Here is a 12,963-nt window from a genome sequence, read left to right as displayed (position 1 = left end):
ATCTGCAACCATGATGGCCAGAATTAAGTAACATATCTTTCAAGTGCTGAAAGAAAAGAAATGTAAACTACAAACTCTTATATCCAGGGAAACTATCCTTAATAAATGATGGGGAAATAAATATATCTTCAAATGAAGGAAAACCAAATCCAGGGACTAAATAAATTTGTACTAACAGAATCTGCCACCATTTGTACAGATATCAATTCTTGTTATCCATACACAGGGGCTGAATAGATATAAAGAGCCAGAAATACTTGAGCTATGAAATGCTATATGGCTCTTCAAATGTTATTTTATTAAAAAAAAAAAAAAGTTTAATTTTAAAAGCTATTTTACAAAAGCTTTTAATAATTTCAGAAAATACTCAAGATATAAAACAAATTATAAAGGAATATTCCAAACTATTATCAGTTGATTAAGGCAACTAACTCCTGGTAGGAAATTAGGAATTTATTTTTGAGTTTCCAATTTGACTAGAGCATTTGTTATTTTTTAAATGTTTAATGGCACCCCACTCCAGTACTCTTGCCTGGAAAATCCCATGGATGGAGGAGCCTAGAAGGCTGTAGTCCATGGGGTTGCTGAGGGTTGGACACGACTGAGCGACTTCACTTTCACTTTTCACTTTCATGCACTGGAGAAGGAAATGGCAAACCACTCCAGTGTTCTTGCCTGGAGAATCCCAGGGTCGGGGAGCCTGGTGGGCTGCCGTCTATGGAGTCGCACAGAGTCGGACACGACTGAAGCGACTTAGCAGCAGCTGTGTAACCACAGTGTATTGGAACTAATAATATAATACCAAGAGCCCTGCTAACCCTGAGAGATTATGGGTAACTGTGCCAAAGAACAAGGAATAGCCTCAATGAAATGAAACAGCATAACTACTGCTGCACTTATCCAAAAGAGAGGAGTGCTACCTTTTACATACCTGTGAATTTGTCCATTTTTATGCAAGTATTCCAAACCCTCCAGCACTTCTTTGAGTATTGTAGCGATGGTAGCTTCATCCAGGACCCCATTTTTATGTTCCCCCTTTGCCACAATGTGCTTAATAATATCTAGAACAGAACCTGAAAAGAGAATAAAATGTTTTCAGTAATTTTTTAACTCATTCAATATAAATTCAGAGCCATTTAAAAATCAAAACACATGTAAATCTTCTCATAAACTTAGCTGTGTAGGAAAGGAAGGAAAAAATAGCAATATAAGGAAATATAAAAGTTTAAAATTAATAATATATTAATTCTACTCTAAAACCGAAAGCAACCTGCTAATATCCAAACAGAAGTGTTACACCAGCATCTTCTTTGGACATCTAATGAGTATTTGAAAAAGGTAATAGAGGATTTTTAAAATCACCTCTGAAGAATCCCTAGGTAAACCATATTGGTCAATAACACTTTAGCAAAAGATGTAACAAACCAATTTAGGTTTCTAACATCAGATTTGAGTATGCAACATTGTTTAAATAAAGATATAAAACACAACTGAAATTCAGGTCAAATATCACATGTGTATGCAAACTAATTTAAAGGTTAAAATTATATTTCAGGTTAATAAGTAGTAGAAATAAAACAGGTAAGACAAAGAAAAATATGCAAGGAATAAAAGTAGCAGTTCTCTTTAAATAACAGCCTAGATGTATTATCAATCTCATTCTTCCCAGGATGGGAAATAATACTCCTACTAAAAATCAGAAGGAGGGAAAACACACCAATATAATAATTAAGGGATTCCCCGGTGGATCAGCTGGTAAAGAATCTGCGGGCAATGTGGGAGACCTGGGTTCGATCCCTGGGTTGAGAAGATTCCCTGGGGGAGGGCATGGCAACCCACTCCAGTATTCTTGCCTGGAAGATCCCCATGGACAGAGGAGTGTGGCAGGCTATAGTCCGTAGGGTTGCAAAGAGTCAGACATAACTGAACAACTAAGCACATAATAATTAGAATCACAGAATGTTATCTACCATAAAAAAAAAGGCTTGCTAGAGATCAGTAGGATTTCTGGCGGTACAATAGCCCATAAGATCAAAGAACCAAAACAAAATAATCTCCAATATTAAAAATTGTGCCAAGGAGTCCGGAATATAACATAAAGTACACTGAAAACACTGAATGTCCATTTCTTGGCAAATGTTTCTGTTGAAAACTTGCCCTGGTGGGTGTTTTTTATTGGACACACTTAAAAAGAAAAAAATATATTTCCAATAGAGGGAAAGAAATGGTCTAGATGGAATCCTTGAAAACATGAGAGAACTGAACACATTTACTTCAGCTCCCACTTGAAATCCACCAACTTGATAAGCCTGACAAAAAGGGCATAAATCCAGAATAAAAAAGAAAAGAAGAAGATAACAAAAGAGATACATCATTAATTTTCTGAAAGACAGAAAGCAGAAAAAGTAACTTTGAGTATGCAGGGGGAAAAATTGGAAACTTCAGTGCCTGCAGAGGAGGTGTATCAGTCAGGAAAACGTAGATCCCTTCCCTTGAGTCCCAGAAAGGCTCAGAACACAAACACCTTAGACCATGCATAAGGATGTGAAGGGTTACTGATGGAAAGGTTTGAACACAGGAAAACTGGTTGAAAACGCATATAAAGCAGAATAAGATTTCCAGATCCCACCCTCCCCATCCTAGAAAGCAAGGCAACTACCACACCCCACCTCTAGCAGGAGAAAGGCTGTTTGTTCTCTGTAGACAAATAATGGGAGACTTCAGATTCTTGGTAACTTTTTAAAGATTTTCTCCCTCTTTATTTCTGGGATTCATAAGACTATGATCCACAAAGAGGGGAACTAAGGAACAAGTTTTGTTCTGTTTAGTTTAACCAATCACACATTGACCCCCAGAGCAAAGTAACTATACCAACTGGCCAGGTATTTCATTCTTCTGAGAAATCCAGGCCACATTAAGAACTGTTCAGTAAGAAAACATACATATAAACGCCAACTGAGTTAAATGTCTGTAAAGAATATCTACAATAAGGAATGCAAAGGGGAAAACTCCTACTAGGAATTAAAACCACAATTTTTTCATTCAATAGTTAAGTCATATTATATGAGATCTAGAACTAGGTGCCACAGAGTATGTCCAGATCCACAGAGCATGACTGCTGACTTTCAGGGACCTTCTAGTCTGGGAGATCAAAAAAAGGGGCAACAAAGACCCTAGGGCACATTAAAGCTACCAGGTATGCATTTTAAATGAGTCTGAAGCAGGAACTCTTTTCGAAAATCTTAGATTTCTATTAATTTCACATCACCCAGTGATTAATAGGGAAATTAAAGCAACACACATCCCCAGATTATGCCCAGAATGGATATACCCAAACAAGGGTATATAAAAAGCCCCTTCTTCCCTGGGATAAGTTGTCTTATCAGTTTTAGTCTCCCAACAATATGATTTTTATAGGTGAAGAGATGGTCATGCCACTAAGATCTACAACCTTAACTGACAAATATTGGTCCTGGAAGGTTCCCCCTTCTTTCCCAAATGATTTCCTCAGCATCTTCCAGCATCTTCCACAATGCCTATAATCCCCCCTCTTGAAATATAGAAATTATATACAATTCTTTATATAAACTAAGAGAAAGACGAAGGTAAAATATGCTAAGCAAAAGAAAACTATCACTGGATGATTCAAATTAAGATTTAAAGAAAATGATCAAGGAAGGAAGCCTGTATCAGCATATAAAATACTATGTCCTTGGGTATAATCTGCAAAAAGTGTTCTATAGGGATAATTTGTTTTCAAACTTTAATACATTAAGAAATTACTTAGCAAACTAGCTAAAAATGCTGATTCCCAGATCTTATAGATTGCCATTCAAGAGATCTGAGGTAGGGCCCAAGAAGTTGCACTTTAAACAACCTATATTGTCCACTGAAACCCAAGAATTTTTTAAAGTGAATGCAAGTAAATCAAATAATGGAAAACAAGAGGGATTTGATACAAATTTTTTAATAAAGCAAAAAATTAAAGTGTAGATAATCTACTCCCCAAACTATCTCACGTCTGCCTTCATAGTCTATGGCACGGAACATTTTAAAAAACAGTGAAAAACTTTTACTGTCCAAGAAAATCATTACTAAACATTAAAATGATATTGAAAAAGTGGTGAAGCAGTTGCTGGTTCAAGACATTTGTTAAATCTGACTATTATAGCTCAATCAAATTAATCACTCAGTCAACATGTTTATGTCCTCAGTTTATTTTTATGAAAAAACACTCTGAGTCCATTTTAGTTACCAGTATTTTTACCAAGTTTTAATCAATCTTTAGCCACTGGGTGCTGCTTATGTCTTCCTAAGCCATATAAGTTTTAAAAGGAGCCAAAATTTGCTTGCTCTGAGTATTTCATTTCAAATCAGCAGACATACCCTCATTGTTGCTTGACCATCCAAAATTTGTCACTCACAATACCACGCATTTTTTACCTGGGTCATGCTCAGGGTCAAAGAAGTCCCATACCTTTTCCCTCTCTCAGAAGATGACAAAGATGAGAGCATCCTTAAATCACAAAGTAATTCACTAAGACAGTGAATTTAAATTAGATTTCTGCATTTCTATAGTTCCTCCCTTTAAAGCCTACAGATTCTTCTTTATCTTTTCCTTTCAGAAGATTTCTTAATTACTTTAATTTCTAAAAATCTTATATTGCAGTTTGGTGCTAATAAATGGTAGAAATGGTAATAATGGTAGAAATAGCTAATAAATGGTAGAAATAAATGGTAGAAATAGCTATTTAGCTCAATAGCTATTTAGATAGAAAGTGGTTCTAATTTCTAAAGATTAACCTTCTATACTAATAAATTTCAACATTCAACATAAGTTCCAATTATTTACTTAACAAAAGATAAGAATATCATAGTTATAAGAAAGCATTATAAAGTAATTGTAATAGGCACATTTCAACTTATTTTAAGCATGATGTCCTTCTGGTCCATGGGCTTAAGAGTGCCAGTTGCAGTTCATTTTACAATTTAATTAGATTATTAAATTCTACATCAGTACAATGCTGCTAAATCAAAAATTTGCGTTTTAAAGGAAAAATTAGTATGAAAGGAAAAGTTATATGAAAGAATGTGGCCTATACATATTTGTGTTAACTCTGGCTATTTATATTTATAAATTATTCAGATGGAGCCCCTGCTTCTCAGTGGTCCCCATCTCTCACTCTCTCTGCTCTAGCTGTGATTTCCTTATCAGATCCCAAGACACACCACTCTCCTCCATCTTGCCTGCACTCACCCCCAGTACAGTGCTCCCTCTCTCTGGGTCTTTCTCCCATTTTCCCTTGACATCACCTCCACATCCATGTCACCTGGCTAGTTGTTACCTACTCTTCGAGGCTCCTGAAGAACATCAGCTCCTGAAGGCGGTCTCCGTCCCATCACAGCCATTCTCCCTCAGTAGTTAGGTTCTCCTGATACTCGTTCCCACGATACCTGATACCTCCTCATGGCACTTGACACACTTATAATTATTAAACTGCAACTTCTTCTTGTTAGTTGTAAGACCCATAAGAGCAAGGAACTGACTGATTGATTCACCAATGTATTGGTAATCAATATTTGATGAAAGGCATTTTAACTGAGCTATCTTGACAGTTCCCTCCTATTCAAAAAAAGTTTTTTTGCTGTGCTTAGTTCTATTTTTTGTTTTCTACATATTGCTTAATGTATCTCTTCAGTTTAAATGTGTTCACTTTAAAACTACAAAAGAGGAGGGTTCAGGATGGGGAACACATGTATACCGGTGGTGGATTCATTTTGATATTTGGCAAAACTAATACAATTATGTAAAATTTAAAAATAAAATAAAATTAAAAAAAAAAAAAGAAATAATAGGTAGTAAAAAATTTTAAAAACAGAAAATATGTGATATAGTATTATTAAAGTATTATATGTATTAAAGTATTATAGTATTATTAAAAAAATAAAAAATAAAACTACAAAAGACTACACTTTCCTAAAAAAGATGCAAAATTTTTAATATTTTAAAAGTAAACATTTAGATATAAGATTATGTTGACTCATAAAATTAAAAGTAATTTTTAAAAGAATTAATGCTTGCAACATATTTGAAAATTATTGCCCAGGAAATCTGCTGAGTGCTATGCTGGAAAAACTGGGCACCATCCCAGGAAACTTAAGACCTGGAAGAACAGAAAGGTACATTTCAAAAACATCCCACCCAGCTACATATACCATATCCTGCCTTGTGATCAGGACATATACTCACTGAGAGAGGAATGGGAATTCTTTAAAAAAAAAAAAAAAAAATTTTTTTTGGTTTAAGGCATTCTGCTTATAAGTAGCAGAAAGGATGGACTGGCATACAGCTATGGATGAGAGAATCAAGCAGACAATTTATCCCTATTTCATCAGAGGACTTTTTAGCAAGACATTGAAAACTCTGTATTACACATTTTGCAAATTACATATAAAGAAAATTATGCTATAGGTGATCAATAACGAACAGTATTACCTAATATTCCCATATCTGTCCATACTGAAAGAACCATGCTTGACCACCATCTTGAAAGGTGGTTGGTGTTAGCAAGGCTTCCAACCATCATATGAACAGGGCCTTTAACAAAGCAATCCAGTTTCTCCAGTGTGTCACTAATGGGATTGAAACAAAAAGGTGATTCTGGCTACACTGAAAAGCATCAAATAACAAGGGATCATTATTATTAATGACTAAAATTTCTTGTGCACCTACTACATGTCAGCACAGTGGTGGATGCTTTACAAAGTCACCTCACTTACTCCTCCCCAGTACCCTGAAATGCAGGAAAGGCATCCCCATTTAACAGATAAGTAAATAGTTTAAAGAGTTCAAAGAGTTTGCCTAGGGACATAACCGCTAAGCAGAAAACCTAGAATTTAATTCTAAAGCCTACAGACTTTTCTTTAAAGCTTCCCTGGGGAAGTAAGGTGTTCGATGAGTAATGGTATTAAAATAACAAACATGGATTCTCTTTCCTGTAATCCTACACCACAATCGAAAATGGAAAATAATGCTCCCATGTTAAATATATATGCAAACAAGCAGCAAAGTGATGGGAAAGTTGGGCAGCTCCATCACTCACTTGTCCTATCTTGCCACATCATTCAAATCCATGTTGTAGCAAAATGTCTAATTTATTATATGGCATGGACTTCTGGGCAACCATAACAAAATCTTCAATCTATACATACTAAGGGTCCACTGTTTGCAGTTAGCAATACTTACATTTTATTCTAAGGACTAAAGCAGAAATAATTGTATACACAATAGTGCAGGATACAGTAATTATGTTAATATAGGGGACCAAAATTTTCTGTGTAAGAGAAAAGAGATTCGAGTATAATTTTTAAAGTTTTAAAGGTCTGCAATGTTAAATCTGAATTGGAATTACTAATGTCAAATTATGATTTGTTTTAATATGCTATATTTCCAAGCTCTTCCAAACAGAATCAAGGACAAAATAGTAGCAGTACTCAGATATCCAAGTTATGCTTTCTGAATACATTCCCCATAAAAAGGTTCAGGGCTCCTTAGAATATTGGCTGATTCTGCGAAAGGCAACATAAATGTGAACCATTTATACTGAACCAAAAATCAAGGTTATCAAAGATCGACGGATCATGTCAAAAGGACACCACAGTATGTTTGAAGAGACTTCCACTAACAAAATTTTGGATAACCTGAGCATCGAAAAAAAAAAAAAAAATAATAAGAGTGTAACTGATTGAAAGGCACTGAATATATGAAAAAAATCCTTGAGTTTATATAGTAATACTTCAAAAAAGAAAGCATCACTCAGTGGGAAAAAAGAAAAAAAGGTCACTGGCAGTGATTATTAAACTAATTCTTTACTGTGAAAATTGGTCCTTAAAAAAACACATTTATCCTGTCTAAAGTGTCTGCCGACTGAGCGACTTCACTTTCACTTTTCACTTTCATGCATTGGAGAAGGAAATGACAACCCACTCCAGTGTTCTTGCCTGGAGAATCCCAGGGACGGCGGAGCTGGTGGGCTGCTATCTATGGGGTCCCACAGAGTCAGACACGACTGAAGCGACTTAGCAGCAGCAGCAGCAGCAAAGCGTCTGCCCACAATGCAGAAGACCCAGGTTCAATCCCTGGGTTGGGAAGATCCCCTGGAGAAGGAAATGGCAACCCACTCCAGTATTCTTGCCTGGAAAAATCCCATGAACAGAGGACCCTGGTAGACTACAGTCCATGGGGCCACAAAGAGTCAGACACGACACAACTGAGCGACTTCACCTTCTTTCAGTAGGAATTACAGTATAGAGTAATCAAAAAGTCCCAGTTAATAAAGGAAAGTTCCTTTACAGCGAAGAATGCCACTTTATAAATGTTAATTAAAAAAAAAGAAAAAATTACCATTCTGCAACCTCTGACAAAATAATTGATTCAAACAAGGATTGTTAATGGATATTAAAAACATTAGATCAAAGACTTGGGGAACTGGATACTCACAGTGCCAAAGTATCATCCCAAAGACTACCTGCTAGCTGCAAAGGGAAATAAAGCCAACTTTTCCATGGAGAGGCCTGGCTGTCATAATTTTCAGCAATCAAAATCAACATCACTATTAAAGATACAACCAGATAGCAAATACTACTTCTTGACGTGATGCAATGTGAAGTACACAGCACCACCTACAAAATACTCTGTCTAAATGACCCTTTGGGTCTAATTTTTAATCTGTATACTGGAGTGGGTTGCCATTTCCTTCTCCAGGAGATCTTCCCAACCCAGGGATTGAAGCCGGGTCTCCTGCCTTGTAGGCAGACACTTTACCATTTGAGCCACCAGGGAAGTCCTTGTAGGAAACAGAGGAATATAAATCAAGTTAAACATCACCAGGAAGAAATAACCAGATAAATCTAGAATGTGGAACATCCTACAAGATAGACCCTTCAAACCAGACCTTTCATAAGTTTGTGAAATGGAAGAGAGGAAGTAGGAGGGAACCATCCTAGATTGAGAGAAATTGAAGAAGCATGACAACCAAATGCAACATGTGACTTGTCTCACCTTGTACACTAGTATTGTTAGATACTGTAATCTCAGTATCTCCTCAAATGCATGTCCATGAAAACCAAACCAAAGAAAACATCTGTATTTACTTTCCAAACCATGAAAGTTGGCATTTCATTGTACTCTACTCACCTCCACTTAACAGCTTCATGACGAGCCACAGCTCATCTTTTACCACAAAAGATGTGTAGTAAGACACAATATTAGGGTGATGGCACTGACTCATAGCTTGGATTTCTTTCTACAAAGAAGAGAAAACATGGTGATTCGTTATATGCAAGCCTAAAACAACATTAGAATTTACTGAATCCAGATTTGGGAATTCCAAAGACTATGTCACAACCTTTTTAGGATTTTCATGGTTCTGATCTCTTCAAGAATGGTTAAACCAAAAAACCACTTGGTTTCCCTCAGTCCATTCTGATTCCTACTCCTTTCACTCATTAAACAGTGATCTCTGAAACCAGAGACGTACTATTTATCACACCTTGGCACAGTACCACAGAGGCCTCCACTGGGACACATTTTGTACTTCAGGGTGTCCCTGCAGAAATCTTGGGAAATCAGGTTTTACAGTCACAGAGGATAATTACTAATAAACAGAGAGAGGTTTTTTGTTTGGCGCTTTTTTTCCCCAAAATTGTTTCACCTCATTTTTGTGAAATGATTAACAGTTCTCACTTTAAAGAGGTCATAAACTAAACCAAAAGTAGAAACCTGAGCCCAAAGTCTAAGCTTACACTATTCTCAGTTAATGAATTTAAATTAGATTTGGTGTGATAAGATGCCTTATAGAAGTCTTGTGGTCATGGCCCTGCTTATCTTTCCATTATTCCCACTGCCTTCACTGAAACTTCCCTCAACACACCCCAGTCCTACCATAGTAACTTAAAGTGAGCCATGCTGCTTCTAATTACGCACATTTAACCCTATTGCTGCCTCAGCCTAAAGTATACTTTCCTCATTTTCATCCAGCTGAAAACACCAAATCACCCTGCCAATCTCAGCCAAAATACCACTTCCACCCAGCTTCCCAGGTTTAGTGACATGTCCCTTCTCTTGGCTTCTAAGCTCTGTGTACATCTCCTCACATTATAGCACATATGTATGGATAGAAAATTGGATGCTTATTTGCCTGTCTTCCCCTGTGGAACTGAGAACGTCAACCAAGCAAGTACTTAAAAGTGGATTCCTACACATGGTGGCAATTATCATACCATACTATAGTTGCCTGTTTATTTTTCTGCATCCCTCACAAAACTGTAAGCTCAATGAGAGATTAGACTCTGTATTACTAGCACTTACCATTGTGCGTGGCACACAGTCTACCCTCAATAAATATTTGCTGAATGAATGAAATCCTACAGCACTTTATACAGCTTTTTACTTATTGATGTAAATAAGCCCTACACCCTTGGTATTTGTTCAGTAAGATCAACTGGGTAAAAGTTGCTCCAAATTCCTGATTCATAAGAAGTGTTCAACGAATGGGATTCCTTCTCTTCTCATCTTCTCTACGCGAATGTAAGTTCTTTTATGGCAAGGACTTTGTTGTGTGCATTTTTGCTACCCACTAAGTTACTAGCACAGTCTTCTGTACTAAAAGCTAAGTAAATATGAAGGATAAGGAAGAGGAACTAAAGTAATAAACACCTGCCTATTGGCACAGTTATATAGGACTTGAATAGATAAGATATGTACACATAGGAGGGAATGTACAGGACAGCATATGCATGCCAAACGAGGTAAATGTTACAAGAATTCCAGAGGAAAGAACAGTTAAAGCAAGAAGTCTTCATAGAGTGGGTGGGAACTACGTTTGTGTTTTACAAGATGTGGGATATTATAGCAGTACAAGGTGCAAAGCACATAAAATTACAGAAAAAAAGAAAAGGATGAAATATGCAAGACAAATTTTAGACACAGGAGTAAACCTGTCTAAACACAGGTCATGCTTTCAACAGAAATTTACCAAGTGCCCACCTTATGCCAGGTGCAGGACTAGTATAATGATGAACCTTCATGAAACTTACGGTCTGGTGAAGAAGTCAGACAAATACTAATTTACAATACATATGAATAAAGTCTGATAGAAGAAGTACTAAATACTATATGATTTCACTGAAGAGGTGAATCATCCAAAATTAGGACTGACAATCAGGGAAGCCTTCCTATAAAAAATTTTACTACACTGACATTACAATCCTGTTGCATGCTTAAGCGCTCAGTCGTGTCCAGTTCTTTGCGACCCCATGAACCATAGCCCACCAGGCTCCTCTGTCCATGGGATTTCCCAGGGAAGAACACTTGAGTGGTTGCCATTTCCTACTCCAGGGGATCTTCTCAACTCAGGGATGGAACCCACCTCTTCTGCACTGAAGGAGGATTCTTTACCACTGAGCCACAGGAAAGGCCAACATTAAAATAGGAAAAATAAATGTTTTTATGGGTTTTCATTGTTGAATTACCTGGGACCGTATCATAAGTCCCAGGTAATTATAACTGTGTTCAAGAATTTAGGATTCAACACATACCCCAATGTTTACTGTACCACTATTTATAATAGCCAGGACATGGAAGCAACCAAGATGTACACTGACAGATGAATAAAGAAATTGTGGTAGGCCTTCCCTGGTGGTCCAGTGGTTAAGAACCTGCCTTCCAATGCAGGAGACATGGGTTCGATCCCTGGTCAGCGAACTAAGATGCCATATGCCACAGGGTAATTAAGCCTGCATGCTGCAACAAAGATCCCACGTGCCTCATTCTGACTCAAATTTCCCAGCAGCTTCCTCAACACTCGTAAGTGCTTCCACTCCTAGTCATGAAAATGCTTTCCTGACAGTCCTATATGTCTGCTAGTACCAGATCTTTGTCTGGAATTTTTAGTGCTCCACCTCAGGCTTTCTAAAGCCATGTTTTAATGACCATTGTTCACTCCTTTTAAAAACTCATTCATCTTGATTTCTATTCTTTGCCCTCTGGCTTTCTTTTCCCTTTTTTTAAAATTTATTTATTTCTTAATTGAAGGTAATTGCTTTACAGAATTTTGTTGCTTTCTGTCAAATATCAACAAGAATCAGCCATAGGTATATGTATGTCCCCTCCCTCTTGAACCTCCCTCCCGTTCCACCCCTCTAGATTGTCACAGAGCCTGTTTGAGTTCCCCGAGTCATATAGTAAATTCCCACTGGCTATCTATTTTACCTATGGTATCGTAAGTTTTCATGTTACTCTTTCCATACATCTCACTCTCTCCTCCCCTCTTCCCATGTCCAGAAGTCTATTCTCAGTCTGTTTCTCCATTGCTGCCCTGCAAATAAATTCTTCAGTGCTATCTTTCTAGATTCCATATATATGTGTTAGTACATGATATTTATCTTTCTCTGACTTACTTCACTCTGTATAACAGGCTCTAGGTTTGTCCACCTCATTAGAACTGACTCAAATGCATTCCTTTTCATGGCTGAGTAATATTCCATTGTATATATGCACCACAGCTTCTTTATCCATTCATCTGTTCATGAACACTAGGTTGCATCCATGTTCTAACTACTATAAATAGTGTTGCAATCCCCCTGGTTTTCTAATTACTCCAACATAGTTGATTTTCCTTCACTTCACACTACTGAGTCATTCCCCAAGTAATGTTAATTTATTCATTCATTTATTCAGAGTGAACAGTCTCTGCTGTCATAAAGTGCTCATTCTAGAACTAACAACTTTCCCATCTATAAAATTTTGACAGAATTTGTGTCTTTCTTTCCATTGTCATTTCCTAAATTTAGAGTCTCAATATCTCTTTGTGCAATCCAGTGTTCCTCAACCTATGAGATGCAACACATATGGGTCATGAAACAAACTTAGTGGATCACATTAAAAATAGACGAAAACAGGAT

General features: G+C 36.9%; 1 protein-coding gene across 4 annotated transcripts in view; it reads right to left on the bottom strand.

Moving 5' to 3' along the window:
- Positions 1-12,963, bottom strand: part of OXSR1 (oxidative stress responsive kinase 1) — an 88,072-nt gene that overhangs the window by 54,448 nt on the left and 20,661 nt on the right. For 3 of the 4 annotated variants that reach the window (XM_061395940.1, XM_061395941.1, XM_061395942.1), the window contains exons 3-4: positions 9,197-9,305; positions 932-1,073 (exon numbers count right to left, since the gene is read on the bottom strand). In XM_061395940.1, the coding sequence (XP_061251924.1) occupies positions 932-1,073; positions 9,197-9,305 (251 nt within the window). Of the gene's footprint in view, positions 1-931; positions 1,074-6,496; positions 6,634-9,196; positions 9,306-12,963 lie in introns of those variants that run through there. The other variant, XM_061395943.1, reaches the window with a different exon arrangement.

This window comes from Bos javanicus, chromosome 22 (assembly GCF_032452875.1).
Source record: "Bos javanicus breed banteng chromosome 22, ARS-OSU_banteng_1.0, whole genome shotgun sequence".
NCBI lineage: Eukaryota > Metazoa > Chordata > Mammalia > Artiodactyla > Bovidae > Bos > Bos javanicus.
This window is presented reverse-complemented; position numbering and strand designations above follow the sequence as displayed.